The sequence below is a fragment of the Sciurus vulgaris genome (assembly GCF_902686455.1).
Source record: "Sciurus vulgaris genome assembly, chromosome: 1".
Lineage (NCBI taxonomy): Eukaryota > Metazoa > Chordata > Mammalia > Rodentia > Sciuridae > Sciurus > Sciurus vulgaris.
This window is the reverse complement of record NC_136461.1, coordinates 81,432,633-81,453,455: the sequence shown is the minus strand read 5'-3', so window position 1 is coordinate 81,453,455 and position 20,823 is coordinate 81,432,633. Positions and strand designations below refer to the sequence as shown.

Below are 20,823 nucleotides of genomic sequence, written 5' to 3'. Positions count from 1 at the left end.
AGTAAGCCAGTGTTTTCCAGAGTATTGGTTACAGAATCACAGATAAATAAAGGCACTGAAAGTGCAAGATAGATGTAATATCTAACATGGTTTCAGACCATATTATAATTACCTTTAGAAAACTATCACTTGTTATCTTTTAGTATGGTATCAAAGCAAAATAGCCATAATTACCTGAAAGTATATTAAAATACCCCTACCTTTTCCAATGACATCTATATGAGGATGGGTTTTCTTTATTTCAACCAGCATATATCATATAACAGATTGAATGCAGTACATATGAAAATTCAGCTGTCTTCTACTAAACCAGTCATGAAAAAGATTTGTAAAAATGTGAAATAATATCACTCTTCTCAGTAAATTTTTGTTAGGAAATTTTTCTATTTTTAATAATAGTTTTATGGACACATATAATGGGTTCTTTTTAAAAATTGAGTTGATAAATATTTTGAAATTTTCTCAGTATAATTTCTAATGCCAATAATCAATAGATAGGATCCACATAAATATTCTTCGAGCTCCTCAATTTAGAATGTTAAAGAAGTCCTAAGAGAGCTGGGGTTGTAACTCAGTGGTAGAGCACCTGCCTAGCATGTGTGAAGCACTGGGTTAGGTTCTCAGCACCAGATATAAATAAATAAATAAGACAAAGGTCCATGACAAATGTTTTCCCAAAAATGAATGAAATGAAACTGTTTTTGTATTTTTTTTTATTTTTTATTTGTTATTTTTTATTTTATTTATTTATTTATTTATTTATTTATTTATTTATTTATTTATTTATTTTTTTTTGTGGTGCTGGGGATTGAACCCAGGGCCTTGTGCTTGTGAGGTGAGCACTCTACCAACTGAGCTATCTCCCCAGCCCGAAACTGTTTTTTTAAATAAAGTTTTTTAACAACTTTAAAAAAAGAGAGAGAGAGAGATCCTAAGATCAAAAAGTTTGAGAACCATCAATTTAGACAGTACAGATCATTACTTTTAATCTATGTATGAAGGCATATATATTAGTATATAAAGTACATTTTAAGTATACATAAATATAGTAATATGAAGAAGATGAAAACAACATTTCAGTGGTTCTAACATTTTTCTGTACTCCCAGGGCAAGAAAATTTAGGTCTGTAAGCCTAATATGTTAATTCAGTAGAGAATCAAGGTTTCAAGAACTTAAAGGGGAAGCATAGTCAAAATGGTACTGACGGAGTTTTTAGTGACTGGCAGGGTAGTTCCAGGAAACCACAACCTGTTGACATCAGCATGCTCCAGAATGCATCATTGGGTGGACAAGCACAGCGTTGACATCACAGAGACCTGCAGAGCAAGGTGACCTGTCCTAGTGGACTCGAGGTTCCTGACTTGAAGGCAGAGTACACCTGCAGTGAAGGGTATAAAAGGCTGATTCATATCCCTCTTTGATAAGAATGCAACCAGGGATTCTGAGCTTAAGCCCCTCTCTGACTCTTCGGCCCTACAAAGGGATGCATTTTAGAACCTAATCTATTTGCATGCAGAGGTGCATCTCAGATGAGCCGGCCCCTGTGCATGCGTGCTGTGTGTAGTCCAAAATGGACAGTCAAATCACATGAGGAGGGCTGGGGTTGCATCCATTCCCACCACAAAACGTGAGGTTCCTGACCTGTGGGGCCAGGACCCCTTGTGCCTGGGGCAGTGGCCATGCCCAGGAAAGGAGCACTGCAGCCTCCCCACTGCCAGAGAAGTGGTCCACACTAGCAGGTTCAGGCTTGAGCTCAGCTTACTTAGGGAGCTGCTTGTCCGTGGGGATCCCCTGCCTTCAATGGATGTGGTCTTTGTGTCACTAGGCTGAGATAGCATCATTCCCCTTCAGAGGAGAGGCTAGGCTTTAGAGCTTTTCTATCCTTTTAAAATGATCTCTCTGTGGGGACGTGCTGAGTTTTCAAAGTCTCTTCTGCATTGTGGGGGACACCTTACTGTAACCCTGCCAGCACAGCAAATATTTGCTCTCTTGTCTCCCTCTTCTTACTGCCTTAGTCAGACCTTCTGACCTTTCCACTTTCTGTCATAATTCACCTTCTCAAGCCGCCTGCTGCTGTTTACTTCTAATTTTCTTGCTGGTCCTAGCATATTATTACAGCAGACATAAAAGCAGACATTACATGGGGGATAACACTGGGACACCAAAGAAAATTAGAATGAATCAGCCAGGTTTACATCAGCCATGGGTGGGTAGTAGTATCCAGTGACAAGAAGAGAAGGATGTGGTTGAGAAGCAGACCTGGGTAGGAGATTCACCCAGGTGCTGAGCAACCTTGAGAAGATGCCCTACCTGCCTGATTCTCCATCTTCTTACTGTCAAAGTTGGCACAGCGCAGCTGCCTGGTGGGGACCATTGGGGTTTAACCAAGAATTCGAAAATGCTGCATGTTCTGATACCCAATCCTGCCCTATACTCACCTCTGCCCCCTTGGAGCTGTTGGCTTTGAACTTTGAGGATAGTTTTTATGCTTGAGTGAACCTCGAATTGTCACATACAAGTAGTCTAAAGCTCTGAAGCCAGAACTTGACAGGAAAGTATGAGGTTGTGGTAGCCCACCTTCTCCCAGGAAAGGAATCTGCCTGTGTTCTGACTTCCTTATCTATCTGTCCTGTGGTCTGAGAGGTGGATGCCTAGCTCAGTAACTTAATGAATAGGGTTAAATAAGATTGGACACACTTTACTTAGTGTAAAAATATGTTGTTCCTAATTGTTCTCATTTCTGATTTTTCTTTTCAGGGATCCTCATCTTCTGGACCCAACTCTGGAATATGTGAAGGTAGGAAACCATGATTTAACATATAATCATGACCTTGTGTAATAGATTTTCCATTTCTAACACAGTGTTGCCAACTAATGCTGCAGCCTGGCTTATGTAGAAAGCTTGTTATAATGTCTGAAACAACCAGAGAAAAGTTGATTTTCTTTGGCACAAGGGTCTTGTGTCTTCCTATTATAGGTCTACAGTCTTTCTACACACACCCCTTTTTTGACCTAGATTATTTTAAAACAGTTTTTTATTTGTTTGTTTGGTTTTGTTTGTTTGTTTGTTTTAGAAAGGAATGATCAAACACGTAATACCCTCAAGGTGTTACGAGGTCAGCACCCCATAATCAAACTCATTATTTTGGCAGTGACAGGTAAGGATATTCACACTTAGTGGGATAAATAGATGATTTTATGTAGCTTGGGTCAAATTTTGCTACCAAATGAGGCCTAGTTAGTTTTGCTGCCAAGTGAGTTCTTTTTTAATTTTTTTTTTTGTTTTTCAGAGCTTTTTTGGATTTTAGAATGGTAGCTAAGGAAGTGTAACCTCCAGTGGAGGATCACAGGCTCCCTAAGGTTTTATGAACTGTTCTTCCCTTTCAAACAGCCACCCTTTTTTTCAGTGGCTAATCTGAGATTGAGTAGTAAGAGGTTACTTTCCAGTGGGGCCAACAGTCAATGCTTTTAAATATTCAACCCTTTCAACCCTTCAAAACAAAGTTTTTCTTCTGAAAAGAAATAAAAGATATTTTTTCACTTTTTCCCTCTGCCCTCCCCACATTTTTTGGCTGTGTGTGTTTGCTTTGTTGTGTTTTTGAACTGTAATTAAATCTTCTCCTACAAAAGAGAGAAGTTTGATCTGTCACTCTTGGTTTTATAATAGCATGTGTTATTTTTTAGGAGATTTCCTGGCATGAGTTAGGATGTAGGCTTTCCTTCCTAGGAACCTCGTCCTATCTTCATTATTCCAAGGGCATCTTTCAGGTTTTAAAGCATTGAGACCTGTTGCTTTTCTCTGTACCCATATCTTTCCCAGAGTTCTAGCATTTTCTCTCGTTTCGACCAGAGGAAAGATGGGAAAAGAGAAAGCTCCAATAGAACCACCTGGTCACAAGGGAAAGTTAAAATGAAGTGTGGAGGTGGATATTCTTTCTTTCCCTATCTTACATCTGAAAAATGTCAGAACTATTTCTACTGCAGCAAGTGTGTAATCCTGAACTATCAGGGACACCAAACCAGAGTTTGGTTAGTTTTTATGAGTGGCAGGCCTGGTCCCTTCTGGAGACATCTGTGGTTTCTGTATAGTTTGTGCTTTGCTGAGCATTAAGGGTGTTATTCACACAGACTAGGATTTGACTTTTGTTAAAAAATGTAACCTGGGATTATGCAGCATGTAAGTCACAGCGACCCTGTAAAAATCGCTCCATTCCTTGTTTCAGAGATTGTCTCCCATGGTAGATCCAGTTACCTCTGATCTTTACTCCAGTAACTCAGTTTTTTTTTTTTTTTTTTTTTTCTTTTATAAAAGTCCAACCCCAACAGGCACTGGGTAGTGCACACCTGTAATCCCAGCAACTCTGGAGGCTAAGGCAGGAGGATCACAAGTTCAAAGCCAGCCCAAGCAACTTTGCAAAACCCTGTCTCAAAAGTAAAGATAAAAAGGACTGGGAATGTGACTCAGTGGTTAAACACCCTGGGGTTCAATCCCTGGTACCAAAAAAAAAAAAAAAAAAAAAATGTCCGATTCACTTTTAAGATAATTCAGTGGTGAATTCTACAGTTAAACATAGGAATTGTAGAGTGACCTGTTTAGTACAGTAGTCCCCCTTTATATGGTTTTAGTCATGTGAAATCAACTATGGTTCAAAATTCAAAATTCCAGAAATAAAAAAACTATAAGTTTTAAACTGCATGTTTCTGCATAGTGTCTTAAAGTTTTGGGCTGTCCTGGTTGGGGTGGGAATCATCCCTTGGTCTGGCATATCCACATTGTGCATGCTACCTATCCATCGAGTCACTCAGCCATCTCAGCTATCACGTTGACTGTCACAGCACTGGCAGTGCTGGTGTCACTTATGTTAATGATCCCAAAGCACAAGAGTCATAATGCAAAGGAAGCACTGGGGCATAAAACCTGGAGGGCAGATTACTGCTGGTACTATGTGGCAACACTGCCGCACATGTAGGAAAAACAGTCTATGGAGTCCGATTCTATTGGTGGGTCCAGACATCAGTTGGGTGTCTTAGAATGTATTCTTCAAGGATAAGGGGGCTACCGTGTTAACAACTGCGTCTTGTTCACGAACATGCATCACTGTCGGTTGAATTGTATTGACTAAGAAGAGATACGGTGATCGGCAGTGTCTTCCCGTTTATCTCAACCTCTTCCCTCTTTTCCTGGCAGTGAGACTTGGAGGCTCAGAGGGTGATTTTCAAGGTCTCGTTCAGGTGTTCTGCAGGTTGCTTTTTCTTCCTAACCTGATCTGGATCTTGTCAGAACTTTAAAATGTGTCCCTCCTGAATGCAAAACAAAGTTATTGTTGTTTTTTTCCTTTCTCATTTTGCCCTTGGTCTACAGAGATGACTTGGGAATTTGTTGGGTCAACAGGGAGAGTTTTTGCTTGTCTTCGTGGGCAATAAGGCTCTGGGAGCACATTCATAGAGGCCTCTGACCTCAAGTCCAAAGGGGCCCATGTGTTAGTCTTCTTGGGCCATTTCCAGACTTAGTTGCCCTTTGGAACCTGGCTGCCTGTGTCATGAAGGCCTCATAAATCAGTGCCATCTGGTGCCTTGTGACTGCAGGTTGACTTTAGGTAATTTAAGGGAGGTGAGAAAGTTGTGCATAAGGAGAGACACAGTTTGGCCCCTTGATCTTGAGCTGATTTTCCCCTGCAGTCCCCCAGTGCACTTAATGCCCTTTGGGGCATGGAGAAAAGTAGAAATTCTGTGCTAAGTATGTTGGATCACAAAGGGCCCTCTGGCAGGGTCAGATCCACTGGCCTAAAAACTAAGAGTCAAGATGCCAAATTTTTAGGATTCATCATGACTGTGACTGGGGAGCAGTCTGATCCCTGCTGAGTCTCTATGGGCAATGGAAGCACCCAGCTGTGGCCAATGGACAGCAGAGCAGAGCCAATCCCATTAGGAGCTTCAGTTCTAGGTCTCCCTCACTGTCTCTGAGTGCAGTGCTCCTCCCTCCAGGAGACTTTCTAACCATCCTCACCAGATTTCCCCAGTGCCCAGACAGGAGACACAGCTCTGGGACTGCTTCCTGCCTCCTTGAGTCTGGGGGAGACAGGGCATTGAGGTTGGCCCCATAGCTAGTAGGTTCAGGACTGCAGTGTTATGGCAAGACAGAGCTAGGGGAGAGAGAGAATCCAAGATTCAGCCCTGTTCAGTTTGTATTCTGTGTCCTCTAATACCCTGTAGGGTTTGTAGTGCAAAACATTAATAGAGTGTGAAAGGGACCAGTCTCCGGGTTGCTTAGTTACCATAGTTCTTCCCAGTGTGGAATGAAGGGAGACGTGCAAGCCTGGGAAGCCCCAGGGCTCTCTGGGGGGTTCTTTTCTGTCATCCAGCCGTCTGGACTCCTGCTGGGTCTCCCAACAGCATCCAGACCCTAAAGGCTCAATTTGACGTTTGGATGTGATAGGAAAATAGATGACAGATCCATAGCCCAGGGAATTTGGAATCTCCTTGCTCACTGTTTCTGTGACTTTAATTCTGCCCTCTGGAGAGGAGAGTTTGGGGTTTTTCATGGCTCTTGTTTGTTTGTTTTTACTATTTTTCTACTTTTCCTGTCTCTCCTCCTTTTTCTTCCACAGCAGCTCAAAACACAGTCATTTTGAAAGTCTGATTTTAACTGTTTTGTATAATCTTGAGGCCTTTTTCTGTAATCAAATATAACTGATCCTCTTTCACTATATCTGAAAGAAAACACTTTTTCCAGATAGGAAAGCAGAAACCACCTTGGTGGCTCCCCCTGCCTCCTGCTACCTACTGTGTGGATACTGACTTGGTTGGTGGTGCACAGCTCTGGAATTTTCCTCTGCGTACCTAGCATACCTGACCCTAGATAAAAACCATTTTTTTTTTTTTAAATAGGAGGAAACTGCTTTTAGAGGAGGAGCCTTAGGCATAGCTAGGAAGCAGAGTTTTGCATTCTGGGCTGCTCGGACTTCTTACTCCCCCATTGGATTTGCTCTATTTTCGTAAAGGTATTTATTTCTTAGACATGTGTCAGGTGGTTGCTTAAAATATTTGTTAAAACAGTTCTGCTGAAATGTATAATTGGTAATAAATTAATGTTATTAATTGGTAATAGCTCAGTGTATTTCCCATTCCAGATGGGAGACCAACAGAGACTTCAAGTAACACATCCCTGGTGTGTCCCTCTGGAGGGGAGCTGGGTCCACACATTGACTCTAATTAGCAATGTGATCCTGGCCCTCCCAACAAGTAGAAACCTTGGGACGGGCTCTTGTGCCTTTTAGCTCAACATTTTTAGGAATCTGTATGCCAGTGACAGACTGGAGGGGATGTTTTTTTAGCAAGTGGTAAAGAGTCCTTAGTTATGCCCTCACTTCCTCCATCCCTGGGATGGGGGATTGAACCCAGGGGCACTTTAACACTGAGCTGCATCCCCAGTACTTTTTAAAGTTTTATTTTGAGATGAGAATCTCACTAAGATGCCAAGGCTGGCATCAAACTTGTGAGCTTCCTGCCTCCCCATCCTGAGTCACTGGGATTACAGGTATGTGCCACCACACCCAGTTATGCTGTCACTCTTGATCATGAAATTGCCATATTGGTTGGAGCAAAGGTGGTATTTTATGTTATATCTCAGACATTGAGACCAAGGATGTGATGGATAATAATTGCCCACCTGTCATTACTCCAAAAGATTGGAAATTTGTTCCTACATTTGCTTCATGATCCATTGTTTCACTTTTGTAACCACTTTTGAGTCTATAAAAACTTATTTTTACTCTTTTCTCATTCTTTTAATTTTTTTTCCTGGAGCTTTGAGAGTTGCCCACTGCCTGGCTTCCACTAAATTTTATAAAGTCATATCATTTCCTATCTCATTCCCCTTTATACCTAACTTCCTTTTGTGCTGAAGATTAATTCTTCTTAGCCTCTTCATACACAGGACCTACAGTTATTTTAGTAAAGTCTCTGTTCTGTGAGTGGGTTAAAGTATCTTGTTTTGTTTTTAAGAGAAAGAAGTGATTGGCAAGGGCAGAACTGGGTGATTTTTCTTCTAGAAGAAATGTTTACTATAGATTTTCATTTTATAATACACTCTCTATAAGAAAAACAGATTGAAAAATCTAAGGAAGTAGAAAAGAAAATTTGGAATGCCTGTGTTTTCAAATTAGCCAGGAGCATACAAGTGCTCTTTGGTGGGCAGGCTGTGAACAGCACAATGTGGGCCATGGACAAAGGCCTGCTCTCCAGGCGACCACATAAGCAAGTGTCAGGACGGAATGCAGCCTTTTGTTCCTGGCTAGGTTCCTAGTGAACAAATATCCTCTTTCTTTTGTGGTCACCCTTGGGGGATTCTTGTTAGACCCACTTCTGAGCTCTAATAAAACAACTTAGTCTCTGAGCTCCTTCAGGTTGGGAAAAGAAAGGACAAGACTGGAACTGTTGTCCTGAGTGGGGACCAGGGCCCTTCTTCCTTCAGAGCAGAGATGAGCCCAGAGAGGCCTAGAAAGCTGTCCTTTGTGGCGTAAACCCTGAAAATGCTCCTTCCCAGAGGGTCTTCTAACTATAGACATTCGTCTGTCCAAAGCTTAGATCTCAGCAAGGCCATTTCCTGCAGTCGGCTGGGGATACATTAGGTCACCCAGCAGATTAAAAGAGGAGTAATTATGCGAATTCCAGCGCCAAGAATAAGTGCCCTGGCTGTAGGAGAAGGGGCGGTGTGACTTCGGCCCCCCTTTTGTGCTCAACATGGCCGCAGCCATGGTCACAGTTAAATAGCTGTCTTTGAGGAAAGTCTTTTCTTCGGCAGGAAAACAGGCCAGTCTGCTCTGAATTAGCCAGCTAACAAAGTCATGAAAAGGACTTACAAAAACAATGGCACGCTGTACATTCCGTGAGATTTTAACAAGTTATATGAACCAAATAATGGCCCGATTGGCTGGCTCTGCAGGTTTTTGCCTGAGTGTGCACATCCACAGAGCCAGCACTGTCCCCTGTGGGACCAGAGATCAAACACTGCCAGCAGTGAATGAGAAACAGCCCTGGCTCTCCCTGGGCCCACATTCAGAGGATGGAAAGGGAGAGCGCTCCCATCCAGCGCCCCCGAGTCTGCCCCCACAGCTTTCTCTGCAGATATACTTGGGAAGTTTAGTGTTACTACAATTTTAGAAAATTGCTGAGGCAGGGTGGGAAGGCAGAAGAATAGGGGTGGAGGACAGAGTCTCATTCAGCAGAATCTTATCATTCAAGTCTGTGAAAATGTGGCCACTTATAAAAAGTAAAACCTTATCATAAAAACATGTCCATATAAAAGTCTTTTTATATGTGATTATAGTGACATTATTCATCATTAACGAAAACTGGAAATAGCCCAAATGTCCTTCGACTGGTGAACAGTCTATAGGATACCCACACAATGGCATACTATTCAGCCATAAAGAGGAACAGACTTTTGGTACACACAAACCATGAATAAACCTCAGATACATCATGCTGAGTGAAAGTAGACAGTCTGTGACACTTTGGGGAAACTTATAGTAACAGAAAGCAAATGAATGGTAGAAAAGCATTTGAGGAGAAAGTCCTCTGTTGAAGGGAACCTTTGGGGATAATAGAAATTTCTTGATTATGGTGGAAGTTACCATACTGGCCACTTATCAGAGCTTGTAGAATTGTACTAAGAAGTGTGGTACTTGCCAAATATAAATTATATTCAATAAGCCTGATTTTAAAAAGCCAGCCAAGAATCAGGGCACGATGGTGCTGCCTGTAATCCCAGCAGCTCAGGAGGCTAAGACAGGAAGATCACAAGTTCAAAGCCAGCCTGAGCAACTTAGTGAGACCCTAAGCAACTTAGTGAAACCCTGTCTCTAAATAAAATAGAAAAAGGGCTGGAGATGTGACTCAGTGGTTAAGCGACTCTGGGTTCAATCCCTGGTACAAAAAAAAAAAAAAAGACAAGTCAAGTCAAGCCAAGGGCTGGCGATACAGCTCTGTAGAGCACTTGCTTATGGTGTGGGCCTGGGTTCCATCTTGAATACTGGGCTAGCGGCGGGTGGGGAGAGGGGGAGCTAAAACTTGTATTTTAGCCCTTAAGTGCTGCCACCTCAGGAAGGAACGTTTTGCCTCCTGAGATGGCCTGCATCACTGAGGCCCGATCTCTGTTCAGATGGAGAAAGTCCCGCACGTATAGGTTTTTTACCACATGGGTTCCTTCAGTTCTGAGTTTTATAGCCTGTGTTCCTAATTGTGCCGTCTAGTCAGACCAGGTGAGAGGAAAACATTATCAAGAGCCCCACCTAAGAGCAGTGGGGATAGAAGGGCCAGGTGCTGGAGGCCCTTTAGAGAATTAAGACCCATTTTATTGGCCAAGTTGACAGATCCTGGCAGGACTTCAATGGAGCAGGTGGGGAAACGGAAACAGGGGCAGTTCCAGGGTTCACACTAGTGCATGGCATCTTGCCAGAAGCCACTCCGTGTGTTAGAGGGGAAAGAAGAGTTCCACATGGAGACCTTGTCACCAAAATGACATTAAATTAATTCACGAGTTTTGGGGAGTATCTTTAGACTGAGAGGCTGAGCAAACTCTAGCCCAGGACCAAATCTGGCCTCCCACCAGTTTTTGTAATGCCCACAAACTAAAATTGAACATTATCATTTTAAATGTTTTTTTTGTTTTTGTTTTGTTTTTTTTTTTTAAATCTGAAGAGCAGTATTGTTATACAAAATTCAAACTGTGTTGTGTACATGTGAAGTTCTGTTGGACTTCAGCCATGCCCTGTGTATCATTGCCTGTGGCTGCTCTCATCATGTATGGCCCACAAAGCCAAGCAGAACCCTTCATAGAAAAGGCTAGATAACCCTGACTCCAGACCATTTGCACCAACACTGTTCCTGTTTGACCTCTCAGTAATGCAAAACAGGCTTGCAACAAAAAAATTCTGTCCTTTCAAGCTGGCACTTTGTATTGTGACCTTGTATCACGGCCATCATCTTTGCCTACTGACCCAGCAGTGAGTCCTTGTGCAAGGCTTGTGATCTTGCACAACTACAGAGATAATGCAACACTGTGCAAAATCTGGGTGTGCATCATCATCTTGTGGGGTAGACTTGGCTTTGAGCAGCATCTCTGTGCTAATCTGGTCACTTTTAGCATCTTTGGCTCTGCTGGATGAGCAGGTGACAGGGTGCAGTGTGGGTACTTGAACCCTGACTACTCCTCCCGGGGACTTGTCTGGATAACTCCTCAGGCCAGATGTTGCTCTATCAAATGCAGCCTGAGATGAGCTTTCTCATGTCCCCAGTCAGAAGTGCACTCTCCCTTGGCCTTCTGTGAATGTGATGTTCAAGATAAGCTCAAACTCTGGAGCTGCCCTTGGAGGTGTCTGAAGGAAGCTGGTCTGCCCAGTGAGTAGAATAAGGCAGATTCACGTTCCATTTGAATTTGTATTCTAAGATGCGGGCTTCACCTTTAAGCTGAGGCACCCGCCTCCTTGGCTTAAGGCAGAAGGTTCTTCTAAGACCCCAGAGAGTATGAGAGGTGGTAAAGACACTGGAAACGAACAGTTAAGCAAGAGTTGAAAAAGGGGCTTCTGACAGGACTCAGCTCCAAATTGGACATGAAATCCAAGGTGACCTGTCTACCTCTAACCTCATCTCCTGCCATTCCCTTTAGTCTCTCAATCCATTGTCCTGGCTTGCCCTACTGCCTCTGGGTCTTTACCTTCTCCTTGGCCTAGAAGATCTTCCTGAAGCAGAACTGCTGAATGTTTTGAAGTGGGCACTAGTATGTTGTGGGTAGAACTGTGTCCTTTGAAGAAATCTGTCAAAGTCCTAGCCCCTAGTACCTGTGCATGTGACCTTATTTAGCACTAGGGTCTTTGCAGATATAACCAAATTAAGCTGAGGTCCTCCAAAATTATGTGTTGAAATTCTAACCCCAGTACCTGCAAATGAGACCTTATTTGGAAATAGGGTCTTCGCAGATTAAGTAAACAAATTAAGATGAGGTCATACTGAATTAAGGTTGGCCCTAATTCAATGGTATCCTTGTAAGAAGGGAATTTGGGTGTTTTGTTTTGTTTATCTTGTTGCCTCCCCCACCTCTGTTTACCTTTCATTTATTTACCCATTCATTTGTTTCTAATATAATGATCAGCTTTGAAATTTTGAATGAGCTGCTTTGAAACCAATCACCCAACCTGAGACTAGAATATTGACAATACTTAAATAGCCCAAGCACTCCTATCAAAGAAATATTATTTCTATTTAGTATTGAATGTGTAAGAATCCAAGTGTGTAGGTAGCATTTCTCTAGTTCTCCTAGTTTGGATTTGGAGTTTGTGTGTATGTTTGTGGCTGGAAGTAATAAAGGAAATTGAACACAGAGACACAGACACACAGAGAGAATGCCATGTGACAACAGAGGCAGAGATTAGAGGGATTCGTCCACGAGCTAGGGACAACCCAGGATCGCTGGTGACCTCCAGAAGTTAGGAAGAGACAAGGAAGGCTTCTCCCCTGGAGCCTTTGGAGAGACCATAGCCCTGCTAATACTTCTAGCCTCCATACTGTGCAAGAATAAATTTCTTTCCTTTGTTTTGATACCAGGGATTGAACTCAGGGGCACTTGACCACTGAGCCACATCCCCAGCCTTTTTTTGTATTTTATTTAGAAACAGGGTCTCACTGAGTTGCTCAGGGCCTCGCTGAGTTGCTGAGGCTTGAATTTTTGATCCTCCTGCCTCAGTCTCCCAAGCTACTGGAATTACAGGCATGCGCCACCTTGCCTGGCTAAATTCTATTTTAAAGTAACCAAGTTTGTGGTCACTGGTCATAGCATTCCTAGGAAGCTAATACAAATTCAAAGTCCCATCTTGGCTATTTCTTGGTCGTGTGACCTTGGACAAATTACTGAAATTCTCTGGAGTTCAGTTTCCTTAATAGTAAATGGGAAAATCTGAGGATTAAATGAGTTAATATAGGTAAAGTGCTTAGCACAGTGCCTGGCATGTGGTAAATTCTAGTTAGTAGTGGTTACTCCAGCTCTCAACCTGCCTCAGTTGTCACTGTCTCAGGAAGACATTCTCTGAGTTTCCTACTGAAAGCAGCCTCCCATCACTGTCCCAGACTCTGTATATCATCCTCATAGCACCTCCAGATTTTATTTACTCTAAGCAAACAAAAACAAACTTCTCTCTAGAATATGAGTTCTGAGGGCAAGGACCTTTTCTTGTTCTCTTAAATATTTAGGGACTTGAGTGACCACAGATGCAAAGAGAATTTAAATAGAGGGTAGTGAGAATAAAGTTATTCCAAAGATCTCTATGTTCTCCAAACCAAGCAACACTGATGTCTCAATAAAATTTTCTAGAAATCCTTCAGTGTTTCTATTTCAAGACAGCAAGGAGGGGGCTGGGGTTGTAGCTCAGTGGTAGAGCGCTTGCCTTGCATGCTTGGGGTTCTGGGTTCTATCCTCAGCACCTCATAAATGAATAAAACGGAGGTATTGTGTTCATTTACAACTAAAAAAAAAATTAAAAAAAAAAAAAAAAAAGCAAGGAGTTTCCAACACCTAACCTCAATCTATTTTTGTTTTTTCTTGCTAACCTCAGGATGAAAATGTGGGATCACTATCATGACCTTAAATACTCATATATTTAGGCAGAGATGTACATTGATTTTGGAAGTGTAGTTCTGGCATCCTCTGTGGTTCAGACCCCTTAGGAGACCTTGTTATCAACAATATGGACCCATTAACTCTGGGCACCAAATGTGAGGTGAGGATTTTTTAGTGTTGGAATTGTTTGCTATTGTACTCTGCCCTCTAGTGGTGATCGGGTGTCTCAGCTGTGCATTTGACTACAATTCAGTTTCTAAATATTCTGGGAGCTTTTAATATTAAAATGTAATATTGTGCCATGACATTTTATTTCAACTTCAGAAGGAAGGGATGTGTTTACCACATATAAAAAATCAAAAGGGGGACTGGAGCTGTGGCTTAGTGATAGAGTGCTTACCTAGCAATTGTGAGGCACCAGGCTTAATTTTCAGCACCATATATAAAGAAATAAAATAAAGGTCCATCAACAACTAAAAAAATTCTTTTTAATTTTAAAAAATAAAAAGGCAAAAGGGGTTATGTTTACAATATGTAAAAAGGTTTACCCTGACTTTATATAAAGCAGATTAAAGCTGTCAAGGCATTTATACTAATAGAATTGTCTAATGTTCTCAAACAAAGGGCTCTAAAATGCTGCAGTGCTATATGCAGATTTTGAGGAAGGGGTTGGCGTTTGGCCTACAGTTTTACCTGTGATAACCAGGAGGTTTCCTTGGGAGAACTTGTATTTGGGTTGTGATTTGAGAGCTAAACACATACACACACACACACACACACACACACACACACACACACACACACACACACACAAACCTTGGCAGCTCATCAGGAAGGAAGCTGGTATTACACAAGGCAGAGGACGGATGTCAGCACATTCAAGATTGAGCAGGGAGACCCCGCAACCATGGGGCTGTGTGTGCCCTGCCCAATGAGTGGGAGAGAGCAGCAAGACCCTGGGGGAGCAGGTACTCTCATATTCCTTAATAGGTAAAGAGTGTTCTTGGGAAACTGGGAAGATGGTCAGTTTGTTAAGAGAAAAGGTTGAGTTTGGGAAGAATTTTGTTTATTTGTCATAAAAGTAATATATAGTCATATATTGCTTTGCAGGCTTTTTGCTATACATCATTCTGTGTTAACTATGTGGATTCACCTCTTTCTTTTGAATGGCTCTCTGGTACAGTTTGAGCATCCAAATATCTAAAACCCAAAATGCTTCAAAATCTGAAACTTTTTGAGTACCAACTTGATGCCAGAAATGGAAAATTCTATGCAGTGAAGCTTTGTTTCTTGCACAAAGTTATTAAAATATTGTATAAAATTATCTTCAGAGGTGTGCATGCGTGTGTGGGGGGGGTGTATATGAAATATAAATGAGCTTCATGTTTAGACTTTGGTCCTATCCCCAAGATATCTCATTATATATTTGCAGATATTCTAAAATCTAAAAACTTTGAAACTTTAAACACATCAGCAATTATTTCATGTAAGGGACTCTCAACCTGTATTCTGTGATATGAAATTCATATCAAGGTTTTCTTCTTACATTTGCCCAGGCAAATTTGGGATCCTCTAGCCTCAGCCTGTGCCCATTCCATGCCCAGCTAGGAATGGGATTTTTGAGAGGAGGGGCAAGTCAGCTGTAATGTCTAAGGGCAAAAGAAAGCTGCAAGGATGCAAAGTCAGAGACTGCCTTGTCCATTGTGGAGTAATAGGCCGGGGAACTGGAAGCAGAGAACTTGAGCTGTTGAAGTGGCAGAGGCTGAGGTGAGAGTAGAGAAGCAGGGTCAAGGCAGATTGCAGACAGCCTGCTTGGCAGAGTAAGGACTTTAAAATTTTTTTTTTTTCCAGTACTGGGGATTGAACAAGAAGCACTTTACCACCAAGCTACACTGTACCACCGAGCTACACCCTCAGCCTTCTGTTTATTTATTTACTTATTTTGAGACGGGGTCTCACTTGGTTGCCAAGGCTGGCCTCAAACTTGCAATCTACCTGCTTCAGCTTTCTGGGTCACAGGGATTACAGGTCTACCCCACTGTGCCCCTTAGGACTTTAATTTTTATGAAGTGAGATGGGAAGCTGTCAAGTTCACTGTGGCTTCTGGGGACAAAGGCAAAAGCAGGGAAACCAGTTGGGACACCATTGTGATTGTCGAGATGAGAGATGATGGAGTTTGGACTGCAATGGTAGGGAAGTGGGTAGAGAAGAGGGTTTGGTGTGTACTATGAAGGCAGAGCCATCAGGGTTTCCAGATGGACTGAATGTGGGGGGTGAAGAGAAGAGGGGACCATAAGGAAGGATGCTGTTGCTGTCAACTGAGATGGCTTGCTTGCATTTGCACGAGAATTTCCATTAAGATGAAAACATAGGAGTAGAAGGTTGGGTAAAAACAGGTCAGATAAATGTCCTGACAACTAAAAGGACTTTCTTGTTCTTTACATTTCATTTCTCTCTACAAATTTCCTTTACTAGTGTTTTTATGACACAGTTGCTTATAAAAATTAAAATACCTCTCTACTTTTATATTTTAGTTTATTCCATAAATATGATGCTGAAAATCTGTGACTCAATCAAAATTATCTAAAACAAAGAGCTTTAAACATATTAGGGAAGAATTCTTAAACTCTGGTCTCAAGATCTCTTTACATTCTTCAAAATTATTAAGGATCTAAAAAGCTTTTGTTATGTGATTTATTGCTATTTGTGCTCATCACATTAGAACTTAATAGGGAGGAATTTTTCAATGTTTTCTTGATTCATTTTTAATGAACACTTAGTACTTAATTATTTTATTCATTTCTTACTAATAAACCTCTTACACATAAGTAAAATAGCTAATAGTTAGGAAAAGAATAATCTTTCTCCAAGACAAAACAAAGTTTAGAGGTAAGGATGGCATTGTTTTACATTCTTGCAAATGTCTTTAGTGCCTGACCTAACAGAACACAGCTTGATTCTCACACCTGACTTGGCATTCTTTCTGTTGTGTTATGTTTTGGTTGAACTCTGAAGAAACTCTGGCTTCATGATGATATGTAGAAAGAGAAAAGTATTTTAATAACCTTTCCAGATAATTACAGATATTCTTTGATACTTCTTTTTTGGGGGGTCTGGTTACTAGGGCTTGAACCCAGAGGCATTTAACCTCTGAGCCACGTCCCCAGCCCTTTATATTTTAAGTTTGAGACAGTGCTTTCACTAAATTACTTAGGGCCTCACTAAATTACTAAGGCTGACCTTGAACTTGAAATCCTCCTGCCTCAGCCTCCTGAGTTCCTGGAATTTCAGGCCTGCACTGCCATACCTGGCTGCTTTACTTCTTTAAGTTTGATTGCACTATGGAATCTGAAACCATACCAATGGGATTTTTTTTTGTTTTTTCACTCCGTTCCTTTAAAACTCATTGGTCTACCTTGCAATTTTAATGAATCACTTACCCATGCATGATTTTGTACCATCATGCATTGGTCATTTGAAAACTATTGGTTTACTGAGTTATGTAGATCTCCCAAGTATTATAATACTTCATTATATAATATCAAGAACTCACATTTGTTAATATCACCACCAGTCATTTCAGAAAAGTCATTTAAGTATTGGAAAGCTGTCAAAATGGGTGGTAAACACAACTCTTCCAAAATTCTAATTTTCACTCACAAGTTCAAATTTCATCCTTGACAGGAAATGTTTTCAGTTAGTTTCCTTAAGGTTATGGACCTCCCTCATTCGTTTTTCAGAAAATGTCTGCCGAGTGAATGCCCAGCTATGAATAGCCATCGTTTGTCAGATATTCTTTGAAGTGAAAGTGGAGCTTTGTGACAGGGCCGCTGTGCCCCACTTCTCCAGTTGTGCCCCACAAGCACTGCCACCTGCTGCCCTCCGTCCTGTGGAACGTTCTCAGGGCTGAGTTCAGTGACATCAGTGATTCTTCCTGTTTCCATCCGGGTCTTCATAGGTGGAACTGGCTGTCTTACCTTGCATGCCATGACCTCCTGGTCAAGAGTTCAGTGACAGGGCTGGGGTTGTGGCTCAGTAGTAGAGCGCTTGCCTAGCATGCGGGACGCCCTGGGTTTGATCCTCAGCACCACATAAAAATAAAATAAAGGTATTGTGTCTGCCTACAACTAGAAAACAGAGTGCACAGATCATTATCCTGTGTACGTGTATGATTACACGAATGGTATGAATCTACATAGTGCACAACCATAGAAATGAAATGTTGTACCCCATCTGTGTACAATGAATCAAAATGCAGTCTAAAAACATTTAAAATTTTTTTTACCTTTATTTATTTATTTATTTATATGTGGTGCTGAGAATCGAACCCAGTGCCTCACACACGCTAGGCAAGTGCTTTACCACTGAGCCACAACACCAGCCCAACATTTTTTTTTTTTTAATAAAAATAAAGAGAGTGCAATGACAGGTAGGACAAAGTGGTGTCTCTTCCCTACTTTCTGATAAGGCTCCTGCAGTTTTGCTTTTGCGCTGTCAATGTAAATGCCGACCCAGTGAAATGGGGGGTGGGGCTCAATACTATTAATAATAATGGCCTCTTGGACACCCTGAAAGACCCTCCTGGGCCTGTGACCACCCTGAGCACCAGTGTACTAGAGGGTCTCCGGCTACTTAAAAGCCTAAAAAGTTGCACAAACACTTAAAATGCAGAGAACCTCCTGCTGCTTATCAAAATCTATATTTTTTTTCCTCCAGCTAAGTTTTTCTTTAAACTCAGCTTACCCAACAGTTGATTTCCTATTAAAGACACTGATTATTAATATAGAAAAGACATTAAATTTTCATTTAAAAAATAAGAAAAATTGAGAATCTGTCCTAGAAGCAAGGGTTCACAGTTATGGGCCTGTTCCTCATAATGGAGTAGATTGAGAAACATCAGTGACTACAAACTCCAACATAATCGAGTCCTTGCTTGTTACATACTCTGAAGAGCTGGGCTAGAAGCAGTTGCTGTTCTGCTCTCATTGTTTTGTATTAAAACCTGAAAACCCAAAGTGTGGTGAGGCCAAGGCCTGGTTTATGACAGAGACGTTCTGCTTGGATGTGAGAGTGCAATCAAGGGATAAATTCATTTAAAGGATAAATTTACTTGGGTCAGGCTGAAAACGAGCATTCTCCTGATCCTTAAGCTCTTATTAATTGCCGCAGCCTTTGCTCATTCTGTGCTCCCAGTGTGGATTAGCTGGCTGAGCTCCATCTCGTCTTTTATGTGAATGAAGATAAGGATGTGTCAGACTCTGGGAATAAGAACATGCTGTTTGGCCCTTCGAGGCAATTTCCTTTCGAGTCCAGCTCTCTCCAGATGGCATCTAATTGTTTCTTGAATGACCTCAGTGTCCAGGCCGCAGGAACCTGGTCTGAGAGGCCATTTCACATATTTATTAGCCTGTGGATGAGAACTTACACTATAAAGCCCCTATTCACACTGTCAAAAGAGCTTTCTGTGCAGAAGAAATGATGAAGCTGATGGACTACTTCCTGTGACTGCCAGTCCCCAGTTGGATTCTTATTTTTCCCAGGCCCAGGTGGTGATTTTAGGAAGGGGTCTGTGTGCTCCTGCTAAGCCCATTTTGGCCCAGCCTCTTCCCCTCTGCCTTACTTGGAGGAGTCTGGGTGGAACAGGGTCCAGTTCCGTCTCCTGACTTTAGGATTACTTGAGCAGAGCACAGCTGGTATACATTGAGAATTACTGTATTCCGGGTGTTTCTCCCAGTTTGGGGCCCAGGTTGTTCACAGACTGAGGGAATAAAATGGACTGAAGTGGGAGCCAGTCTAATCTAGTCAGAGGCCAGCCAGGCTGGTTCACCAGTGACAAGTGTGACCTCCGTGTTGCAGTCATGCCTCATGCCTCTGTGGCTCTTAACTGTGTTGGGAAGGGTGAAAGAAAGAGTTCCTTCCTTTTTGCGTATATGATGAATAAGAATCATGTCTCTAGAAATGTGTACACACACCTACTGCGCATCTTACTTCCAAGGTCTTTGTGAACCCCAAATTGAGAATCCCTGTGCCATCTCCAGATGTTCTCTGGGAATCTATCCTGTTCAGGCATTGTATGAATAAGGCCAGTGGGCAAGGACACCAGTTGACTTAATGAGTGCTTCAGTAGCCAGACCCTAGAAGACGGGACTGGAGCTGGGTCTCCTCACCTGGGTACATAGAGCAGTAGTGAAGGGAGGAGGAAACCCCCGTAGGGCCCACAGTCTGAGAGCCAGGCTTCTGAGCTTCTTCCAGGTTGGTCTAAGGAGCAAATCTGGGGAATATTTGAATGCAATTTGGGGATGATGTAAATTTCCTGTCCTATAAGTTGCCCCCCCTGGTGATCATATCTGGTAAAGATCGCCTGGCCTCAGCAAGGAGCTGTCTCAGTCAATACCTCTGAATCAGATGCTGTGGTTTTCCAAGTAACATATAGCCTTTTAGAAACATCTTCCAGGAGGTTAGGATGGAGCCATTGCTGCATAAGCAAGGTGGAGCGTGCACTTAGTTCGTGGTTTCCTGTAGCCTGGGAGAGGTGCTGGGTGTGGGAGCAAAACTCACACCTACACTTAGCAGCACAGGACATTCCAACTCCATGAATCCCTCTCCCTTTTCCTAGAGGCAAATCTATGCCTTCTTCATCTCTGAAAACACAAAACAACCGAGTTCTTTCATGGATGTCCCTGGAGCAGGCTGGGAAACAGCATTAATTCCCACCTGTTACTGACACGTCAGTGTACAGCCCTATTATTAATGGGAATATAATGCACATCTTTTTGTAACGTCAGTTGACGTTGGCTCCTCTTTCACAGTTCTCAGATACAGAGATCACATGAATCTAAATTCCAGTAGAGGTTAACACCGTGGGTTACATCTTGACCTCAAGTTTTAATCACACTGTGATAAGATGAGCCTGTAAGTTCAAACTGATGATGTGAGCTAGGAAACCTACCATAAGGGATATAGCAGGGGCTGAGTAGCTTGAGTCAATGACTCCTGGGAAGAAAAACATCTGTGTGTGTGTGTGTGTGTAGGGACAGAGAGAGAGAGAGATTTAACCCAGGGTACTCTACCACTGAGTTGCATGAGGCAGATTCTCATTTAGTTGCTAAGGCTGGCCTCCAACTTGTGATCTTCCTGCCTCGACCTCCCGAGAGTCGAGGCATGTGCCATAGTACCCAACTGAAGGAAAATATCTTTAGGGCCCCCAGTC

At 42.2% G+C, this 20,823-nt stretch overlaps 1 protein-coding gene across 2 annotated transcripts in view; it reads left to right on the top strand.

Annotated features, from left to right (window-relative positions):
• The window catches only part of BCAR3 (BCAR3 adaptor protein, NSP family member), a 110,817-nt gene that overhangs the window by 35,622 nt on the left and 54,372 nt on the right, over positions 1-20,823 (top strand). For both annotated transcript variants that reach the window (XM_079147758.1, XM_079147759.1), the window contains exon 3: positions 2,759-2,798. In XM_079147758.1, coding sequence (XP_079003884.1) covers positions 2,759-2,798 — 40 coding nt within the window. The remainder of the gene's footprint in view (positions 1-2,758; positions 2,799-20,823) is intronic.